The 23,603-nt window shown below is 46.9% G+C and overlaps 1 protein-coding gene across 1 annotated transcript in view; it reads left to right on the forward strand.

The window, feature by feature from the left end:
• DNAH6 (dynein axonemal heavy chain 6) overlaps positions 1 to 23,603 on the forward strand; it is a 2,460,712-nt gene that overhangs the window by 1,507,815 nt on the left and 929,294 nt on the right. The window contains exons 47-48 of the mRNA XM_086961829.1: positions 18,872 to 19,024; positions 20,014 to 20,154. Of these exons, the coding sequence (XP_086817955.1) occupies positions 18,872 to 19,024; positions 20,014 to 20,154 (294 nt within the window). The remainder of the gene's footprint in view (positions 1 to 18,871; positions 19,025 to 20,013; positions 20,155 to 23,603) is intronic.

Consider the following 23,603-nt stretch of genomic DNA (forward strand, 5'->3'; position numbering starts at 1 on the left):
TATCACAGCTCCAATCGCTACATCTGAGGCGTCAGCCTCCATAATATATGGCAAGGCCAGATTGGCATGAGTGAAGATGGGAGCAGTGATGAACGCTTTCTTCAGTGTATCAATGCCACCTGTGCCTCCTTGGTCCACCGGAAATATGTGTATTTCTTAGTCAACCTTGTAAGGGGTGCTGCTTTGTTGGAGAATTGGGAAATAAAACGCCTATAGAATTTTGCAAACCCCATAAAACATTGGATGTCCTTCACGTTCTGAGGACATGGCCATTCGGGGATTGCTCTCACTTTCCGTTCTGCCATCTCCTGTCCAGTGGGGGTGAGCATTACTCAGAAGACATAAGAAACTGTGACATGAGCTCGCCAATATACGGAAAGAAAGTAATGAACACTGACACAAGATGTGCTTCAAATAGATACAGATAAGCCTTCCGTATTCCAACAAGATAATGAGGCAAGAGGTGCCAATGGCACCCTTACCCGACCAGGTTAACAGCAGAAAAAAGGCCGGCGTCCGAACCGGACTTCCACGAATAATCGGCAACGTCTTCTACCTCTGCCTCGTCTTATCCCAGGTCTTTCAGTGTCACGTGTGGTGGTGCGTCTGACGTCAGATGCCCGCCGAGACTGCCGGGAATTATGGTTCTCCCGGGAGCTGATTTTCAGGTGCCTGCGCGAGCGTTGCTACCATGTCACCTGACACCTATTTACCACCCTTACCTGTCTGGAATGCTGCTGTACTTGTTGCATTAGGTGTATAGCCTGGCTCTTGTTATAACAGGACTTTAAAAGTTCTGAACAACAAGGCAATTAAGGCTCATTGGGTAAGTGGAGGAAAGGGCGGAGATGGTATTTCAAATTTAGATGCTCGCATCCCCCTTGTAATGAGCGCCGGGACACCCCTTCGGGGGTAGCTGTGCGCTCTATAAACTACATAAAATAAAAAAATAAATGAGTGCACACTAACACGCCTCTAAAACAAATAAGGATATGAAAAAATAATCTTGTCCATAACAAAGAGAGTTCAATGAGGTTCGGGTCCTTGGACCTAGCACCACAGGCAAACCCCATCAACCATGCTGTGATTAAGCTATTTCAGCAATAACATGCCTAAAGAGACGGCGAGTCCTAGAGTTAGGTCAAGCCTAGCGGCAGCGCGTATGCGCTGGTCGCTCTGCAAGACTGCTGTAGTAGAGTATGGGAGAGAAGCCAGCGCCCACTCTCCGCCCATATTTTTCATTGGCTTGTGTCATTGTTTTTCGTAAATGTTGCCTTCAGATTTATTAATAGGCTTGTTAGTTCCTTCTTAGTACGGCCTTGTCTTCATTTTTAACCTCCTATGACTACTGGCCCCTTTACTTCGGTTGTTACACAGGACCTGTTATTTAGTCTGTAAGCACTATTTACTTTATTGAGTATCTTTTACTGCAGGCCAGACATACACTGCTTCGGCCTAAACCGCTTGTGTGTTTTTTAAGCAGCACGCCCTCCCCCAGGACAAGAGCGCCCTCTTTCAATCCCTTTAACCCAATATTATCTTGAGTCTGTTTCAATTCCCCCCGCAATCCCCCAGTAAAATTGATTTAGGAATGATTAGCGAATTAAGTCATGTGAATTCCAGGTAGCACATAATAATGTACTAATAGGCTGAAGCTGGCAACAGCACATCTGTGTAACAAGTCATCTGCACTAAAGCCACCTGACAAGGTTGTTTTCAAAAGCCTGTTTTATTAACAACAACACCACCACCACAACCACCAATACCACCACCACCAATACCACCATCACCACCAATGCCACCCCCACCACCAATACACCACCACCAATACCAATACCAACGCCAATACTAATACCACCATCTGGAAGAAACACGTTAGTTATATATTCTTTACCTTAGAAATTACCCCCAGGCGTCAGAGTGGATCCTGTTTTTTCATCAGCAGTACCTCTGCCCATCAGAAGGTGGCATCGGTTGGCTCCGCGCCCGTCGTCGGCGTCGTGGTCACCAGGATAACGTCACAGCAGCTACTTAGACGCTGCCCTCGCGCACTGACATCAGTTCTTTTTTTTTTCCAAGCTAGGCAGAGCAGATCCGGGAAGAGCGGTACCTCAGTCACTTTTTGACTAACTTTTTCTCGACTTTTGTCGACTTCTTTTTTTGAGTCTTCGATACGAGGGATGCCCGGCTTCAAGACACGTGGTTCCTGTCATCGAATGATGTAGGTGACGGATCCACACTGCATGTGTTTTTGTTTGCCTGGAGTGCGACCTCGACCCCAAGTGGTGCTCCGACTGCTGGCCGATGGCGCCGAAGGCTTTGTGGGAGCGATCCCGAAGCCGCTTCAGCACCGGCAGTTGGCTCTGCGTTGTTCGAGGTCCCGGTCACGAGGGAGGTCAATGAACCGGTCGTGGAGCCACCATCATTCCGGTTCCAAGTCTTCTAAGTCTTCACACTCTGGGTAAATCGAAGCATAAGAAGAAGTCGAAGAAGCATTGTCGCTCTTCGACTTCTCCTCGTCGGTTGGCTGACCCGATGAGGCACACGTGTAGTGCTCCTCCCGCGGTTCCGCGCGCGGAGCCCTAAGAGTTGATTCCGCGTTTCCCTCCATTTCCGGGACCCGCAGCGACTCCTGCCCAGCTTCGCACGTTCTACAAAGCAATGCACGCCATCATTGGGCGGCCTGAACCCCCCAGTGCGCCTTTGGGCCCCGTGGACTCGGTTGGGAGTCCTAGGCCTGCTCAGGCCCTGCCGCCACAGGGCCTCCTTCGATCCATGCCTGGATCCGGATTGGCGCCGGTTGACCTGATTATGCCTCCACCGGTGCTGTTTCCTCTGGCACCTCTACAGCGTTCAACTGGATCTGGCACCAAGAGAGGTTTTTATGTTCCTGTTCATTCCTGTAGCCCCTTTTCAACCAGAATGGCACCCAGATACTGGGGAGGAGGACTGGGAGGGGTCAGTTGACCGTCTAGCTGACCAGGAGAGTGAGCAGGACTGGAGAGAGGAACTGGGGGATGCCAGTGGTTTGTACACCTCACCTGAGCTTAGCATGTTGTCTCCTCCTACCGTGGCTACGGACAAGGGAGAGTCGTATGCAGTGGTGTTGCATAGGGTGGCCGAGGCTCTCAAGCTCGAGCTTCCTACGGTGGCGGTCAGTACTAACCTCCTGACAGAGGTGCTTCAACCGGATGCAAGCTCTTCGGAGGCCTTGCTACCATTTAATGAGGCCCTCACTGACATCCTTTTGGGCACTTGGTCCAGGCCCAACACAGGGGCTCCCATGGACAGGATGATTGCCTGACGCCACCGCCCAGTTCTGGGCGACCCCACTTTCCTTTCCCAACACCCTACCCCACAGAGCTTGGTGGTTCAAGCCTCCACTCCCAAAAGCGCATTCCCTACCGCTCCACCAGAAAGGGACTCCAAGAAGCTGGACCATCCTGGAAAGAAAATGTTCTCTTCTTCCAGCTTAGGACTGCGGTCCATAAACACTGCATGCCTCTTGGGTCGTTATTCCCACTCGGTGTGGGGGATCAGTGGTGCAAGTGCTGCCTCAGTGTCCGGAGGAGGACCGGGCAGTGCTCTCCCAGGCTATCGCCACCAGAGAGGGATACAGCGAAGTTTACGATACATTGTGGGCTGGACACCGCCGACTCTCTGGGCAGGACCATTTCAACATCAGTCGCGCTTCATCGCTACACGTGGATGAGGTTGACTGGTTGTTTAGGAGATGTCCAGAACACCTTGATGGACATGCCCTTTGATGGGCATCGCCTTTTTGGCGACAAACCAGACAAAACACTAGAGCGCTTCAAGGACTCACGGGCTACGCCTTGGGCCTCTCCACCCGCCTGGCACAGTCTCCTTTTCGCCTCTTTCGTGGCTATGGAAGGGGGTCCCTGCTGCGTCCCGCCCAGAACCATAGGCCGCAACAAGTTGCCCAACCTTCATGCGGCCGGGGACGTGGGAACCAACGCCGTGGTTCAGGGGACCAGCGGGCAGGTCAGTCCAAACCTCCAAACCCGCCTAATCCGACCTTTCAGGCCTATCAAATGCCAGTATGCGGCAGGATTCACCATCACCTCCCCCACTGGCGCACCATCACGTCGGACAGGTGGGTTTTGCAAATAGTCCAAAGGGGCTGCTCCCTCCCCTTGGAGACTACCCCTCCAGCCGTGCCACTGCGATACTACATGTCGGAGGATCACCTGGCCCTTCTCCAGCAGAAAGTTTCGGCTCTCTTGGCCAAGGGAGCCATCGAGTGCGTTCCTGTCCCAGAAGTAGGTTGTGGTTGTTACTCCCACTACTTTCTGGTTCCCAAGAAGGATAAGGGCCTTCGTCCTATCTTGAATCTCAGGTACTTCAACTGCTTCCTCTGGAATGAGAAGTTCAAGATGTTGAAGCTGGCTCAGGTCTTGTCTGCCCTTGACCCCGAAGACTGGATGGTAGCATTGGACTTGCTGGATGCTTATTTTCATATCCCCGTCCTGCCGGCCCACCAGCGTTACCTACGGTTCACGGTAGGCCACAAGCATTTTAGGTTCACCGTGCTCCCCTTTGGCCTTTCTAGTGTCCCTCGGGTGTTCACGAAAGTGATGGCGGTGGTCGCAGCTCATCTGCCCAAGTAAGGGGTTTCAGTCTTCCCCTATCTTGACGACTGGCTGTTGAAGGCTGGCTTGCCCCAGGCAGTTGTCTCCCACATCCAGACTACGGCTGACCTCCTGCATTCGCTGGGGTTCTCCATCAATGTGCCGAAGTCACACCAGACCCCCTCTCAGAAGCTCCTCTTCATCGGAGCGGTTCTGGACACGATGCAGTTTTGGGTTTATCCTCCCGAACAACGAGTCCGGGATATTCGGGCTATGATTCCCATCTTTCAGCCTCTATCCCGGTTTTCGGTAAGAAAGACTCTGAGGCTGCTGGGCCTCATGGCCTCCTGCATCCTGTTGCTTGATCATGCCAGGTGGCATATGCAGGTTCTCCAGTGGGACCTGAAGTTCCAGTGGGCACAGCACCAGGAGAATCTGTCTGAATGCGTCCTGATCTTGGAGGAACAACTGCAGTGGTGGCTCACGAACCAGGATTGGGTCAATGGCAGATCCCTCTCCCTTCCCCAACCAGAACACACTGTGGTGACTGACACGTCCCTTCTGGGATGGGGCGGCCACATGGAAGAGGCAGAGATCAGAGGTCTCTGGTTTCTGCCGGAGTCCGGGCTTCACATCAACCTTCTGGAGCTCCAGGCGATTTGTCTTGCATTGAAAGCATTCCTTCCCTCTGCCCGGGGAAGAGTAGTGCAGGTGTTCACGGACAACACCACTGCCATGTGGTACTGCAACAAACAGGACGGGGTGGGGTCGTGGACCCTCTGTCAGGAGGCCCTTCACCTCTGGACATGGCTGGAACATCAGGGCATATCCCCGGCAGGTTCTCTGAACGCCAGGGCGGACGAACTCAGCCGCAAGTGCATGATGGATCACGAATGGCGTCTTCACTCGGAGGTGGTGCAAGGTCTCTTTCGACAGTGGGGAGAGCCTTGGTTAGATCTATTTGCCACCGAAGAGAACACGCAATATCAGCAATTCTGCGCGTTGGAATTTCCAAGGCGGAACTCGCTGGCCAGCGCTTCTTGTCGCGAGTGGAACTGCGCTCTGTTGTACGCCTTTCCGCTTATATCACTTCTGCCCAGAGTGCTGAAGAAGATCAGGCACGACCGGGCCCAAGTAATTCTTGTGGCTCCGGATTGCGCATGAAGACTCAGGTATCCTGAGCTGCTCAACATGCCCATTGATCCTCCGATCAGACTGCCTCTTCAGGAGGATATTTTGTTGCAGCAGCAGGGGACGGTCCTCCACCCAAACCTGTCCAGTCTCCACCTCCTTGCATGGAGATTGAGCGGAGGCAGTTGACGTCTTTCAACCTGCCTTCCAAAGTCTGTGAAGTAATCTTGGCAGCCAGGCGTCCCTCTATTAAGACGGTATACGCCTGCCGGTGGAACACATTTGTGGCATAGTGCGCAGCAAAGGCTGTGGATCTCCTTTCTGCCCCTCTTTCTGAAGTTTTCTTGTTCCTTCTTTCTTTAGCCCAGCAGAGCTCAGCTCTGGGCATATCAAGGGCTATCTTTCAGCTATATCAGCCTTCCTTCGGCTGTCAGGTCAACCTTCTCTTTTCAAGTCCCTGGTAGTTAACCGTTTCTTAAAAGGCTTAACGCATCTCTTTCCTCCAATTTGCTTTGTTATGCCTCAGTGGTACTTGAATCTTGTTCTTACCTATTTAATTTGCACTCCCTTTAAGCCACTTCATAACTGTCCTTTAAGACTCTTTACTCTTAAGTCTGCTTTCTTGGTAGGCATTACTTCTGGTAGAAGGGTGAGTGAGCTCCAGGCCCTTTCTTCCAAACCTCCTTTCTTGTCTGTCCATCCGGACAAGGTGGTTCTCAGGACCCGTCCATTCTTCCTTCCTAAGGTGGTCACTGCCTTCCACATCAGGCAGACCATTTCTTTGCCCACCTTCTTTCCGCCTCCGCTTCCTTCAAAGGAGGATGAGAGGCTCCACCGTCTGGACCCAAAACATGCGCTCTCTTTCTATCTGGATCGCACTAAACCGTTCCGGGTGGATGACCAACTCTTTGTTGGCTACGTGTGCGCCAAGAAAGGCGGTTCGTTCACAAACTCACCATTTCTTGATGGGTCGTTTTGTGTATTAAGGTATGCTATGCTCTTGCTAAAAAGGAGTCTCCGGTCGTGCTACGAGCCCATTCCACCAGGGCAACTGCAGCCACTACTGCCTTGGGAAGAGAAGTTCCTCTAAATTACATCTGTCAGGCGGACACGTGGGCATTGCTGCACACGTTTACGAAACACTACTGCCTGGACAGCCAAGTCCGGAGAGACGGCTTCTTTGGCCGTTCTATTTTCCAGGACTTTTTGGTGTGATCTTGGTTTGCTGAGCCACCAGGAGGGTTGGTATTACTGGGGTATCTATTCTAAGGTAAGGAATCTATAACTAATGTGTTTCTTTCAGATGAACAAGTTACTTACCTTTGGTAACGATATATCTGTGAGAAACATTGGTTAGTTATAGATTACTTACCGCCCCACCCATCCTCCCCGTTCTACGAACGGATTTCTTGGGTTAAGTTCATCCTTTCAGGTCCCTAGTTTTGTACACCTATGGTCAGTGTCTTACATGGCTCTGCGTTTCTGGTGCGGAAAGTCGTGTACAGAAGTGACGTCAGCGCACGAGGGCGGTGTCTAAGTAGCTGCCGCAACGTCATTCCGGCGACCACAACGCCGACAACGGACATGGAGCCCACCGACGCCACCTTCTGACGTGTAGACGTACTGCTGACGAAAAAACTTTCCGGATCCAGTCTGACGCCTGGGGGTAATTTCTAAGGTAAGGAATCTATAACTAACTAATGTTTCTTACAGATATATCATCACCAAAGGTAAGTGACTTATTCGCCAATACAACCACCACCAATACCATCACTATCAATACCAATACCACCACTAATACCACCACCGCCAGTACCACCAATACCGCCACCACCAATACCACCACCACCACTACCACCACTATCAATACCACTACCTCCAATACCACCACCACCCCCACCAATACCCCCACCAAAACCACCACCACAGTTGTGTAGTTCCCATAAACCTATGTAAGATATGCGTGTTTAGACAACATACACTGTAGGATTGGTGTCAGACTGATTCTGGACACCCCTACCGGGAAGTTTAGCCTGCATACCAGCTAGCTCACAGTGCCACTAGAAACCCCACTTACCAAGGAGAGAATACTTCTTGGCAACTATCGAACATGACAACCCTCATCCCCAAGGAATCTATAACTACCTAATGTTTCTTACAGATATATCGTCACCGAAGGTAAGTAACTTGTTTGCCAATACCACCACTACCAATACCAACACCAACACCACCAATACCAGCAGCACCAATACCATCACAGACCAATACCATCACCACCAATACCAATACCACCACGAATATCACCACTACCAGTATCACCAATACCACCACCACCACTATCAATACCACCACCAATGCCACCCATAACACCTCCACCAATACTAATACCACCACCAATATCACCACCACCAACGCCACCACTAATGCCACCTCCAATACCCCCACCACCACCAACAAAACCACCACCAATACCGCCACCACCAATACCACCACCAATACTACAATCACCAACACCACAACCACCAATACCACCACCACCAATACCCCCTCCAATACCACCACCACTGTTGTGTAGTTCCTATAAACCTATATAAGATATGCACGTTTAGATAACATACACTGTAGGATTGGTGTCAGACTGATCTGGACACCCCTACCGGGTAGTTTAGTCTGTATACCAGCTAGCTCACAGTGCCACTATAAACCCCTCTTACCAGGGAAAGAATACTTCTTGGCAACTATCGAATATGACAACCCTCATCCCTCAGGATCATGGAAACAATGTATTACTTTTTGCTCAGTCCCTCGTACTCCCTTCGTTTCAGAGAGATGCACAGAATAAACATTGGGGATATTTTTCAATAAGCATTTATTGAACCAGTGTCATTCTAGTCTTAAATAGGTGTGCTGAAACAACCACTAGACAGTAACAGATATAAATGATTATAAGCACCAACAGAGTAAAAGGATGATAGATTTCTACCATCGTGCTAAAACAATGAATACAGGCAAGTATATAAAATACATGACAGTAGAATATGTACTCCTATGATACGACTCTAACTAGATGTACCTAAGTGTACCTAGCATTGAGTGTGAGTGTGAAAGCCAAGAATCCCTCTAGAATAAAGTCAACCCCGTTACCTGAAGTGAGAGACTGTGGGACCCTGTCTTGGTCTCGAGATGGACAACCTGCAAGGGAAGTCAGACTACTGCGAGCTGGAGTGTCTGCGGGCAGGGGAAAAAAAAACTCAGCGTCTCTCATCAATGTGTCAGCATGGAAGTACTTTTCCCCTTCTGACTATCTCGGCAAGATATGGTGTATATATACCTAAAGTGGTACCCCCTGGGGATATACCTTGCTGTGTCATGTCGGACTAGGATGACGGAAGGAAAGACACTTGTACATAGTTTTTATGCAGGAGATGTTAGGCCTGCTGTCCTGCTGTGATTCCATGAATCCTCATTTATAATGAATGAGGCTTACGCTTTTCAGAGAAAACCCCATGTCATCTTTGCATTACCCAATCTAGGTAGAAGGTCAGTACTAAGAACCGTCATGCAGTATAATGTAGGGAAAAATATAGGTGAACTGTTAATTGACTACCTGAGTCTATATTAGGGTACCTATATGAAACATAACACCAGGACCACCAATACTTCCACCAATGCCACAACACCAATACCACCACCAACAATACCAGTACCACCACCACAAATACCAATACCACCACCAATGCCACCACCACTAATACCACCAATGCCACCACCACCAATACCACCAATGCCACCACCACCAATACCACCACAACCAATACCAATATCACCACCACCAATATCACTACCACCCCCATCAGCACCAATACCACAACCCCCAATACCACCATCTCAGTGCCTCTCACTCACTTGTCATAGCAGGGGCACTGTATGAGCCCTCCCTCCCTCCATGCCTGCCATAAAGCACAGCCCGCCCTGCACCAGGAGGTGAAGGTAGGGCCCTACTGCAGCTGGAATGTTTTTTATTAGGCCAAAGATAACAGACATTATGCAATGCCATACTGCACACTCAAATCACGAAGAGGGCAGGGAATAGCCCCCTCCCTCTTCCTCCTGAACCGTGACAGTGTAATCACAGAGAGAACGTTGTTGGAGCGCTTGTTAGAGTTTATAGCTCAGATCATATGTAACTCTTACTTCACACTTTGTGTCTGTGTAATTTACAACACTTACACTCTTCTTCACTGCACTATTTATCGCTACTTTGAAGGCTTCACAGGCCGGTCTCTTCCTCTGAATTTACAATTTAACAAACGGTCGAGAAGGCCCTTTATTGCAATGCAATAGGTCTCCCATTTTCGAGAGTTTAAGCCAAAACATAAATAAAAGGCATTGTCATTTACAATGCAAATAGCTCAAACTTGCGTGAATGTGAGACCTATTGCATTGCAAATGCTTGTTTATTTTTTTTTTGCTTTGGCAGCGCCCTCATGATAACACGTTGGTCAATGAAGATTAGCATTGTAAGCCTTTCTAAAAATGCTTGAGTAATTTTTAAAATTCCCTAAAATATTCCATGTCAGGTCAAAACGCATACTGGACCATTTTCAGGGGCATTAATTCAGCAGGCAATGCCCCAACCACTTTCTAAATAGCTTTTATAGAAACATAAACTCTCTGTCAAGCAAGGCTTTAAAGGTAATCCAGTCAACATTATTTTCCAATAGATTTTAACACGACGAATGTTGGATGATCTAAAAAGTCCTTTTTCGTGAGTAGTTTCTATATGCTCCATGCAGAAAGCAAACATATTATTTCTAATTCTGGTCATGAAATGTAGCTATTTACCTCCCTTCTTCATGTTTTTTTATTATATCGATACACACAATGTGCTTCGTCTGCCCAGTATAGGGCCTTTGGCCTGTTTTTTTAAGCAAGTTATAGGACTATGCTTCATTTAGCCCAACAAATTAATATACCCCCTCTCACAAGTGCCTATTAAATCGTGTTACCCCTTTCAGTGAACCTTTACTAACTAATGGCATATTTGTAAATATTCCCAGCTCCTTTTTCGACCTCCAACCTCGACATACATGTAACAGTTGATCAATGGAATGTTCAGCAGACGCAATCATTTATTATGCTACCCAGTAATAGAATGAGGCTTTTTACCACTTTTGAATGAAGACTTCCTTGCACCTACTGTTTTTCATTGTAAAACTCTCACTTCTATTTTGTTTTGAAGCTGCTAAGTTAGGTTTTCTGAATTCAGTTTTTTACTCTGGGCGACAGGGTTAGAGTTATTAACAGGAGTTTTGGATTCAGGTCAGTTAAGTTTGGCTGTAAGAATGTAGGGGCATATTATCAATAGACGGCAATAAATATCGCAATGCGCGCTTAGCCCATTTTTATTTATAGCCGTCTATCGCTGGAATTTATCACCTGGTTAGAGCGTTATTAACAACGCGTATCACCGAGGTGATAAAAATTCCAGCGATAGCGGGGATATCGCCGTTTTCCATGGAACAATGCTGGTTTTTCAGCGATGTTCCGTGGAAAACGGCGATATGGTTGATGATAAGGCCTTGTGGTCTTAGCCCCACAATCCACCCCCCATGTTAGATATGCCTTAGTCAGGAATTTAACAGACGTTAAATTCCTGCGTTAAGGCATAGTTAACTCGATTTCAAATATCGCTACCCCTCGTTGATAATATCGCGAAGCAGGGTTAGCGATATTTTCCCATGGAGTTTTGTCAGGCACGCCTCCTTTGCAACTCATTAACGATGCGATGCGAGGTGTGCTGACAATGGGCGCTAAGGCAAGGAAACACGCACTAGCGTGTTCTTGTTACTAAAGCGTTAACATTTTCGATGCTTTTCACCCGAAAACGGACACTAAAGCGGGGATAATGTTATCGCCAGCCCTTGATAATATACCCCGAAGACCCTAGCTATTGTCCAGTTTTGTCTTTGCCCCCAGACAGTTGTGTCAGTCACATGCTGAAATGGGTTTTGCTCCAGTGGTGTACCAGCGCCACTAGAGAAACTATTGGAGTGCATCTATTAAGAAATGCTTCAGCTGGCGTGGACTAGCTTGATCTATCATATATCTCTGATTTGCTGAAAGAGAGCTCTTTATTGCCCACTGACCTAGGGCCAGCAAATTAAAACATGGCAACCGAGGATTATACTGTTAGAAAGTGGTGTTGTCATTGGGTAACAACAACTACAAGCTCTGTCTCCTATATAATGCTAACTAATTATATTCATGCAGCTGTAGGGGTAATATGGAAAACCACCTTTAATTAGTTCAATGCAAATTCAGTGACGAGCCACCGAAGCCTAATTTTCGCAGGAGTACAATGCTCCAACTCACCAAAGAAAATAGAATTGTTAGTTACAAATATGCATGCTAGGAGTCACTGACGTATGCTAATGTTTAACTTATGCACATGAAAAAGTGGGCAAACCAGAGTAAGTGCCAAGTAAGTGTGCACTGAGTGCCCACAAGAGTAAATTAATTCATAGCATCTAATGTAAGTCACAAAATGCACCTGGACAAATATTAATCTTACCCGAAAAGAAGAATATTCCCTGTAACGAAAAAATGTCATTAGTGCAAGGAAAAATATTCACAGTGAACTTTACTGTGTTTACAAGATCTGAGATAGGTCTTATGTTTTACTATGAGTGTTTTACGTCCTCTACAATTTACTGAAAGGACCGTTTAGTAAATACAGAAAGGTGCGTTTTTTTGGAAATATGTGCGATTTGCGCTTCAAATAAATGATGTATATTTTAGTGGCCTTTCTTGAATCAGTGACACCTGCTCTGTAAATATGAGTCAAACTTCCCTCTTATTTAGAGAACAAGAAATGCGATCGAGTTATTGATCCTAATGAATCAAAGGAGTGACAAGTAGCTTAATCTGTATTTTAATTAGCGCATTTTCACTCTAAGTCAAAAGACCAGTGTTTTATGCATACTGACCAGCATTCAATTGTAAGCTACGTAGTGCAGACATAGAAAAGACTGTGTTAATCAAAGTGTTTCCTTATATTGTCAATAAGTATATCTGTTACGGACAAGTGTGAGCCAACTAAAGCCTGTCCACAAAGTCATTGTGAAGGTTCAAAACCACAAATTATCTAGACCTGGAGATCATAAGCAAAAGCAATCCCAGTGGCTGCTTCTTCTGGTAGAAAGTAACCACATACTGGTCAAAGAGAGACAGTCCCCTTATAGAAGGTATCTGTACTAGTACTTCAATAGACATCAGCCATGGAAAGAAGCTATGCAATAGAAATGAAAGTAGGCCTAGGCGCTGTATGTTTTTGACAGGTATTAGCATCACAGTGGGAATGTCAGTCAGTGAACCTGAATGTGTGAGGAATCGATTCTCCTAATTACAAGCGTGTGTGTTTTAATTCTAAAAAAAGTTTGAATAAACTGATGGGAAGATATCTTTGTTGGACATGGCCCTTCTTAGGGAGACATTACCCCAAAACATTTATCTTTTTCCTCCTAGTTTTTGCTGCATCTCTCCATCGACCTAGGGACTCGGGGCATCTTTCCGCTGTACTGCAGAGGGAAAGTGCGCTTGTTCGTCCTGCACGCACCCGGAAGTGGGGCAAACGTGTGTAGTCTTGGCAACGTATCTACGTGCGTCCTGCAAAAAGGTGCCCCACACACCCGGGGCGGGTACTGCCCTGGCTAATAGTGGGATGTAGCACTGAGTGTTCCACCCACAGGATAGGCCGCCAATCATGTATTGGGCTTGCTTTAGCAGGCCTGTGGGGTGCCATTGTGCCCTTCTTAGGTTGACATCACTCTCGCCAATCTTGAGTGGGCCGTCTCATATCAAGAGGACACCCCCCAGGGAAGCCCTGAAGGGCTTAAGGGGATAGTAGGCTGAATGAAGTCAGTGCGGGTGACAGATGGTTGTCCCCCGTACAGTTAGCGAAGAGCCCCCATGTGGGTTTTCCCCTGCCTTGGAGTCTGATTCCCCACAGGAGACTCCTAGAGTGTTGCAGAGGATATTGTGTGGCTTCGTGCCCAGGGCACTTCCTCCCCATCAAGATAGTGTTAAAATGCGAGCACTGTCCCACATGTGTTAGGAAATGGTGCAGACACTGTTTTCTAAAGCAGGGGCCGCTCTGCCGTTGAAGACCTGTGTGGGCACACTTGCATCTCTTGGGGACTGACTGTGTACCCAGCCTGCCATTGCGTGCTTGGGTGTGCCCCCGGACATTGTGCTGCTTTGAATATGTGTCCAGCCTGCCACTGCAGGCTTAGGGGCGCACATTTACATCTGTGGTCTTTGGTCTAGGTGTCTTGTGTGCCATCACCGGTCAGTCTGGGACTACCTACAACTATAATGTTCCAAGGCCTGGGTCAGGCCTGCCATTGCCGGCCTGAGTGTGCCCACTTGCACCCATGGTGTTAGTGACTACGTGTCCGGTTTGCCATCGCAGAACTGTGTTAGCACACTTGCCACCGCAGTTGGTACACCTGTGTCCATCCTGCTATTGCAGGCTTGTGCGTGCGATGTGTCTCCCCTGACCTTACAGGCGTGAGTGTCCACACTCACAACGATGGCTCTAGGGACTGTGCGTCCCCCCGCTCATGCAGGGATGTTTGTGTGCACTCGCACTGATGGCACTAGAGGCTATGTGACCGACCAGGCTTATGTGTGTTCACTTGCCCCTATGGTGCTCTGGACTCTGTTTCCAGCCTGCTCTTGCAGGATTGTGCGTGCACATTTGCACCTATAGTGCGCGTGACCCTGTATCTAGCATGCTATTGCAGGCCTGTGGGTGCACACGTGCACCAAGTGTGGTTGAACCCGTATCCAGGATGCCTTTGCAGGCTTCTGTGAGTGCACTGGCACCGATGGTGCCAGAGCCTTTGTGTTCAGCCTGCTATCACAGGCCTGTGTGCACCTTAGTGCACGTGCACTCAGGTTATATGAAATACCCAAGCGTGTTTTACTACCTATGAGACTGCTCTTCCCATAGGCTAACATGGGGAAGTACTTGGTATTACGTCGGGCTGCGACCGTGGGTTGCAGTGGAGCAACCTCATGATGTTTCCTATCTATGGATTCGCAGTGCCACACTCTTTCCAATGATGAAAGTGGTATAGGAATAACTCACTTAGAAATTCCACTTATGGAATATGGAAATTTCTATGTTCTAAACCTCTCTGTGTGCCTTGGGGCCGCGCCCCAGTTGATACAGGAGGTCAGGGAAGCAAATCTACAAACTCCCCAAAGGCAGCTATAAACCATGGCCATGCCATGGAATAACAGACCTCCGCCATTTGATGCCAGAGTGGAATAGATTTGAAGGGGAGGTTTTGACACTTAGCCTTTAGGGTCGGATCATGGCCCCTCTAAAGAGTTAGATCTGAATTCCACGGCCCCCTGGCAGACAGGCCTGAACTTTAGGGGAGACCTGTATGTTTCAAAAGAAGACCTTCTAAACCACCCCAACTTCCAAGGCACACTTCAGTATAACTACTATTGCCATGTTTCCGCAAAGAAGAGATATGCTTGTAGGGAGGTGGGACCAGAGAACCCGGACTGCATGATGCATGCTGTCAGAGGAATCTGTCGTGCACATGAAGGATAACTCTCAGAATAGAGGCCGGCCTAGGCTGAAGACCTGTTGGAGTGCGGCTCCCTGAAGTGTGCCCTCAAAGGTCCTTCAGTGGGCCTCCTCTCCTCCTGGAGATGTCAGGGATTTTAAAGATCTACTGCAAGGGGCTTAAACCATCTACCTGTGTCATCTGGAGAGCGGTACCCTCACAAGTGCCTACTTTGTCTGCAGAACCCTAACAGGTAGCGAGGCGCTTGCGCTTGACTAAGAACTTTATCTGGAAACCAGGTTGCCTAGTTCGGGGCCCCAGAAACCTGCAAGCATCTAAACTGTATGCTTCCTGTACTACAGGGACCCTGACACTCATAGGCGCCTTGGTGGTGAACAGATTCATCAGTAGTGGGACCCGGTGTTGCCGTTTCGTTGTGTGTGCTGCATCTCTCTTGTTTTTCATGGCAACTGCATGCTCATTGCATGTGGTGTCCAATTCACAGGGTGCGATCCTCAGAGTTGGGGGTGTACCCATACTAATGCCTCATTCTACCCCATGTGGCTCTGCTGAACTTGCACCTGTGTGTGTGACCAGACTAGTCTGGTGTAAGCCGAATCAACGTGCACCGGACTTGCTGCCTCATTTCTAGAGAGGTGCTGAATTTGTGACTTGTCATTTTGTGTGATTGGAATTGCCTGTTGCAACCCATTTTAATGCGCACTGGTCATTTTGACTCATTTCCATGATGTGGGGGATTTGCTACTTTTCGTGTGTGTGACCTGAAGTCTCTGGTGCAACTCTTCCCAGTGCGCACCAGACCTTTTACCCGAACTGCCTGGGTACAACTGATCAACTTGTACATGGATGGTGCCTACTGCATCTGAGAGGCTCCCCTGTGTTAATTCCCCATTCATGGCTGCTCCCTTCCTGACCCTCATATTGGTGGACCAACTGGCCTCTCCTCACCTGGCTCCTCTCAAAGGGCCATATGTATGAAGCGTTTTTCTTGTCGTAAACGCTGCGAATCGGAAATTCGCAGCGTTTGCGACAAGAAAAACGTGAAATGCGATGTATGAAATTATCGCATCGCAAATGTTAAGGAATCGCAAATGTTGCGATTCCTTAACATTGCACAAGCATTTAGAAAATCGCAAAATGCGATTTCCCAAATGATATGTATGAAATATTTAAAAATTGCGATTTTGGAATAAGATGTCGCAAATTACCACCAACTTGTAGTTGGTGGTAAATTGCGTATTCTTTTAAAAAAGCATTTTTTTCTTAAAACAAAAGGTGCCATGTGACGCTCATACATGCCCTTTGGGCATGTATGTGCGCCATATGCGCACACATGTAATTTTCAGGGCTGCAGCAGGGTATTCTTGAGACACCCCTGCACCCTGGAAAATTCGCAAAATTTGTGATTAGCAAATTGCTAATCGCAATTTAGCCTTTCATTTCTATGGGCCAAGAGGCCCTTAGAAATGAATGGGATGTATTCCTTATTTGCGAATTCGCAACTTGCAAATTCGCAAATAAGGAATTATTGGAAATCGCTAATAAATAGCGATTATTTACATACATACCGTTTTGCGATTTCCAAATAGCGATTCCTTAAAATTCGCTATTTGGAATTCGCAAAACGATAGTATGATACATATGGCCCAAAGACATTGTGCTGCCAGGGAGTGGCGAGAGAGATTGGGCTGGAAGAATGCTTCCAAGACAATTCTGAAGCGGTTCAAGAAACTGTGTGACTCCTTAGTGTTATGAGACCTCAGGGTGATTTCCTCAGTGGCTGAAAACCCCTATCGTTTATTGCTAACTCAAAATTAAAACTTGTTACTTTCTCCACCTGTTCTGGAGAGACCAGACTTAGTGGGACCTGGTAAACTTCCATCCGGGGTCATTGGACAGTCGGTATGAACTGGTGGGCGGAGGGAGGTTGTGGGCCTTGGGGACTGCAGCGTGTTATCCATTGAGCTTCTGAATATCAGCGCACCGCATCAGGGTGTTGAGTGTGTAGGAGAGTAAGAACGTCCCATATGGACTGGCTGGTATCAGTGGCACCGAGTAGCGGTGCGAGTGTGTGTGTGTGCAGAAGTGACTGTGGGAGTGTACCACTAGTAGCTCACAACATTGGCTGCCAACGTGGTTTTATTGGTTAATTTCATACCAAAAGCACTTTACATTTGACACTAGTGTTTCCCTCGAGGCCCGGCCCGCAATGCTGCTAAAAAGTGGTTTAAGTTCCTGAATGTACATGGTTCTGATTTCTTTGTTACCCAGGGTGCCCCCTCTAACTGTATGAGATTGAAATATAAGGACTGTTGGGGTGGACCAGGGGTATATAGCGTGTTGAACCGCATAAGGGTGCTATGTGTTGGGGAGTTAGTTTAGGATTTGCCCCCAGTGTGTATATTTTTCATATTATTATAACACGAGTGGGCCTAGTACTGCTAGTACTATTTCCAAGTGTGATTTATGCCCAAAGGTACAAACAGCTAGATTCATCATTGTCCCGTTTCGCGAGTCCTTAATAGCGATTATTAAGGAATCGCTATTAAGGACTTGCAAAACGGGATTCATGTAGAAATCGCAAAAAAAATTGTGATTCTTACAGCTTCCTTATTTGCAATTAGCAATTAGCTAATCGCAAATAAGGAAGCGATTTCAAGGGTACCAGGGGTGTCCAAAGGACACCCTGTAGCACCCCTGAATTATAATCTACATTGGTGTTGCGCACACACATGTCCATAGGACATGTATGTGTGTAACATGCAACTTACAAAAATGCATTTAAATGCATTTTTCTAAGTTTTCGCTATTGGCCGCGAGGTTTGACCTCGCGGTAAATAGCGGCCCAAAATTGCGATTTCGCAATTTTAAAATGGTTCATGAATTGCATTTAAGGAATCTCAAATAGAGATTCCTTAAATGCAATTCCTCGCAAATGTGCGAATTCTTTATTAGCGAATTTTGGATTTGGGATGATGAATCCCAAATGCAAAAATTGCACTCGCAAAGGGCGAGATTCTCAGAATCTGGCCCTTTGCGAGCGCAATGAAGCTTGATGAATCTGGCCGAAAATGTTTATGTTGCATTGATTATATACGTGTGTTGAATACAAACAAATTTTACATTCGACTGGTGTGAAGTCTCTTTTGTACCGCATGGGGTATTTATGGTGAGCGAGTGTTGTGCCGATGTTTTTCACATTGCCTCTGTGATAAACCTGAACTACTCAGTGCCAGCTACTCAAGGGTGAGCCCAGGTTATACATCACGAGGGTGATGGATGTTGCCTTGTTAGGGCCTCGCCTCAGCCAACTAGAAACCCCTGTTTTCAACAATCTTCATCAGGCAAGAACATTCCTACAATCTTTACGCGCGCGCGCTGCAGTGAAAATTGCAGGTTCAGATGTATTGCAAGTATCATACATTCTGCAATGTTTGTATTGGTGTAGGTGGAAGATTTACTATTTTAATCGGAAACAATGCAACATTTCTCCAGCTACTTGAATAGATAATAATAGTTCATCATTTTTCTGATCCACAGATTGTTGTGGAGGAGTTTTTGGAAGACGTAAACAATATTCTTAACTCTGGTGAAGTCCCCAGTCTCTTTGAAAAAGATGACCTGGAATTTGTTTTGGCAGCTACAAGACCAAAAGCGAAAGAAGCAGGAATACCAGAGGGAAGTAGAGACGAGGTAAATTAAAATGTATTCCAAAAAGATGGTAACAACTTTAACTCTCCTGCAGACAATAGGTTTATAAATAAGAACTGCAACAACTCTGTATTCTCCCCTTTCTCCCGCTCTGATTAATTCTGATGGGTCAAAAAAGTGGAAATGGCCATGTTTCTTTTTAGCCTCATCTCTAAATATGCCCACGGGGCACAGCGGGCAGCTGGAGGGTGTTATCCGGATTAGTGGTAAATGTTATAGTTCACATGTGTATGTGTGTACATTGTGTTCTTGAGCTCATCATCTATTTTGATTTGCCAGTTTTATTGCGATGTCTGCCTTCTGTTAGAAAATCCAAGGTTAAAAACTGAGGAAAGGCTAACGTAAAAGCAGTAGAGTGCACTTTGAACTTTTACTCTCAGATGTGTACCTTCACGTGAGTCAGCCTTTGATGCTAGTATTAAATACAATGCCAACGTGCACTTAAAGAGACTGCTCCATGGCACTTCTTCGAGAGTCTAACTAAAGAAGGAAGGCCGAAGGAGAGTGCAAAACCTGACCTACCCTTCTGTGAATTAAACATGGGTGTAGCACGGTGCTTCAGGAGCACAGGCGCACACACACACCCAAGTTCAAATTGTGAGCTAAAACTTCGAATTGCTTTTAATAACATTAAAACAGATTTAGAAAAAAAAAACTATTTTCTATAAGCAATCCCTTACAACGTAGGGGATGTTCTTCTGTAAATAAACCTGAGTTTAGTAAACCTTCACAATCTATATATCCTTTAGATTCACAGCTTTTATGCATATATTATGTAGCATCCCTTTAGACACAGAAGTATATGCCAATCCCATATTATGAATTCCGATGCTGCAACAGATACTAACCACGAATTACTGTGTGGTGTTTCACACACCACAGAAAAACTTTCATTATTCCCCTGTTTTGGTACTAGTTTGTGTACATGTCTTTCTTGATAGCAGTGTCTCACATCTGTTTCAAATCCGCAGGTGTTTCAGTTCTTTATTAATCGAGTTCGTCAGAAGATGCATATAGTGCTCTGCATGAGCCCTGTTGGAGAAGCTTTCCGGGCACGATGCCGCATGTTTCCCTCCTTGGTGAACTGCTGTACGATTGATTGGTTCGTTCAGGTGAGCGATAAATGTAACTTTCAAGCCTTTGTAGTACAAGTGAATGTAGTCAGGAAGCCTCCAGTTTATATGCCTGCTAGGAATCATGTCAGCTATCACCACTGGACTGTCCCTCTAATAATCATCGAAGATGGCAGTCATTCATACAGTGTAAGAGTAGCACCTGAGCTACCTGAGTTTATTAGGTCTCAGCTGGACAGCGCATGTGCTGTCTCAAAGAGACATGCTGTGTTTAATCTGTGGACTTCAGCCCACTCACATACTTCCAGTTTACTCGCTCCATCTTCTGTCTCATATTCTTTAACACCATTAGTCCCTGACAAGCATTGTCCTGCCTCTTCTTGTGTTTAGCCCTCCCCTCAGAGCATTGACTAAGTACTTGTAAACATCATCTGCTCCTGTTTTTATGACCATTTTAGGACCTACTTTTTCTTTCTTTTTCCGCACTCTACACAGTGCTTGTGCCTTTACCAGCTCCGTCTCCTCTTACCCGCACTCATTCCCCGTCCACAGATCACCCCCTTCCCCGTGAATGCTTTTCCCTTTTTGCTGCTTTCTGTTTCCCCAACCTCCTCCCTCCCATCTCTGTTTGCTGCCTTGCACTTCCCGGTGTATTGTAGTCTTTTTCATTCTAGTGAGTAGTGGTGTTCTACCTTTTAATATCCTTTTAGTGTATAGCTGACTTGCTGATTGGAGCATGTGTGTATGGCTGCTATTACTTTGAACATGTGTAGTCTCAGTTTATTTTCCGCATGTGTGGGTACTAGGTGTTTGTGCATGTTTACACCCTATGTTGTCGCTCAGCAATTGTGATTATAGATGGAAAATCAGACCTCTAGTGAATGAGTAATGCGTTATCACAAGGCATCTAAAGTACCTGTGTCTTCAGCTGTATTTGCATTGCCACGGTTCTACTGTGAGTGGGACTCAATTTCTTCAAATTCCTCTTTTTTGGGACACTTTCTTTCCGCGTTCACTGGTGAACTGTTTCCGTGCTTCATTGTTGCTTTACTTGAATTCTCTTCAAAGGATCCAGGCTGAGTCATGATGTCATCACGGTCTGCCTGACCTCAGTGTGCATGGCAAAAATAGTCCTTTTAAAGTGGTTGCCGATACAATGTGTTTCCCCATGTTCACTACAGTAAACCAGCCTAACATTGTGATTCTTTCTGTTTTTTTTGTGCAGCTTTATACAGCGCCAACACCACCCAAAAGTATTGGAGTGCTTTACATAAGCCACAGTTACTTTTTGTGCCTCTTTATATAGTGCCAAACAGTACTCAAAGGTAAATGCCTGCTCCTGACTCCTGTTGGTTCCTGGAATCTCGCCTGGGGGAAGCTGCCACAAGCCGCTGGGGAGACTTCTTCTCCCACAAGCCCCCGCAAGACCCACACATAAAATCGTGCATTGCTACCACAACAGGGTAAACGCCTGCACCTGACTCATGATGGTGCCTGAAATCCCATCTGGGGGAAGCCGCTACAAGCCGCTGGGGAGACTACTACTCCAACAAGCCCCTGCAGCACCCGTGCATAAAAGCGTGCCTCGTGACCACAACAGGATAAACTTATGCTCCTGACTCCTGTTGGTGCCTGGAATCTCGCCTGGGGGAAGCTGCCACAAGCCACTGGGGAGACTACAACTCACACAAGCCCCAGCAGCACCTGCGCATTAAACTTCACATCGCTCACGTAGTGCAGGCCACACGCTGGGCCACACCTGGGCTTGTCCCTGCCTGTCAGAGCCCGGAGGAGGCTGGGCCACTCCCCTAATGATCATCTCAGGGGGGAAGCCAGTTCTAGGATCATAGCGGGAAGGAGTGTTCCCTATAATGGGTAAGAGGAAGGCAGCAAGTGAGGTTCGAGGGGGGGGGGGGAATAGGAAACACACTTGATGCATTTTTGATATGGGCTGCTAATGTCTTGTTGCAAGAAATAGAGCTCACAGAGCACCGGCTCTCCTTGGAAGAAGGTACAGGATGTACAGCCCAACCTCATTACTATCCGATACTGGCCCCGAAAAGTGTAACATAGCCCTCTCTGAGTCTCAAGCTTATGACAATGCACACCAAGCCACGGAACTTGTTGACAAATCAGTTCCCATTGAAGAGCCCAACACTGAACCAGCTACTAAGAGGAAAAGATGTGGGAAAAAAGTAAAACCCGAACCCAATAAAAAACTTAAAATTAGAAAAGACTCCCGATAATAAGTGAAGGACAATCAAGCATGTACCATCCACCTCCCACTAATCTATGTTCTGTCGCGATCGACGATGCGGGATGGAACAGACTGGAGAATATGGTGTTTCTTCTTCTGCAGCTGTTAATTTACAGACTTATAAAGATAGAAGAGTGTATAGGTTTGTTTGGGTCAGTGAGTGTCTCAGGGGGAGGGGTGGCAGCAAGATCGGGAAATCTTAAAGGTCCAACAGTTGGGGGCGCACAAGGAGAGGGAAACATCACCATTGCACCAGAGTTGCCTCCACTAACTGCACCCCCTGCTCCTATTTCCCACCCTGCTGATCTTGAGCAAGTTCCTCAAGTGTCAATTAAGGGGACTGCTGTAGAGGGGGCACCACAGCTAGAAAGAATTTATTTTTATAAAGATGAGAGCGAGGGAACATATGAGGTGAGGGCTGCACTTTTGACGGAAGATGAGAGAGTGATTAATGGGCGGCACCACCACCAATTGTTAGATCTTCCCCCTGCTGCCTTAGCATTGGTGTTGGTCCTGACAAATGTCCCAGTACTGAGTGAGGGCCAAAAAGAATCTACAGAGCAGCTGATAAACAAATCACTCTTTTGACTGAATAAGTATGATGGTAGGGGACAGAAAGAAATGATGGCCTAGCCCACCATATTATAATGGCCATAGGAGTGGGCTGGGTGGGTACCTCACATAAAAATTCAAAAGGAGATTGTATAGTGATCAATTTTAACAATCAGCAAGTGTTGAGCCATCTAAAAACGCCAACTCCTTAACGTAGTACTCCTTGGCACTCAGATCTATGCTCTGTCTCTGGACTTTTTTTATACCCCAGCTCCCTTGGGTAACTTGGGTCCTTACAGCTATGCATATGGAAGGCATGGATGCCAAAAAATGACTATGAAAGCTCTGGGCAATTTGGGGAGCTCTAAGTAGGAAGTAGTAAACATATTCACTACTTTAGCAGGGATTGATTCCTGTGACTGTCTACCCACAGCGGAACTACCCAAAATAGGGTTGGAGCACACCAAGGGAAAAACATGTGAAGAAATAAGTTCCCCGGGGGATACATAAGAGGAAACTGGAAGCTGGATAAAACTATCCTCTTGGAACATTGCAGGCATTAAGGGGAAGGAGGGTAACATGCCCTGGCTGGATGTTAGACATAAACACAACATAGTTTTTTTACAGGAGACCTGGGCAGCTGATCAAATCGCTATAGACAGGTATCGCGCGTTCCAGA

Source organism: Lissotriton vulgaris, chromosome 3_1 (genome assembly GCF_964263255.1).
Source record: "Lissotriton vulgaris chromosome 3_1, aLisVul1.2, whole genome shotgun sequence".
In the NCBI taxonomy this organism is placed as follows: Eukaryota; Metazoa; Chordata; class Amphibia; order Caudata; family Salamandridae; genus Lissotriton; species Lissotriton vulgaris.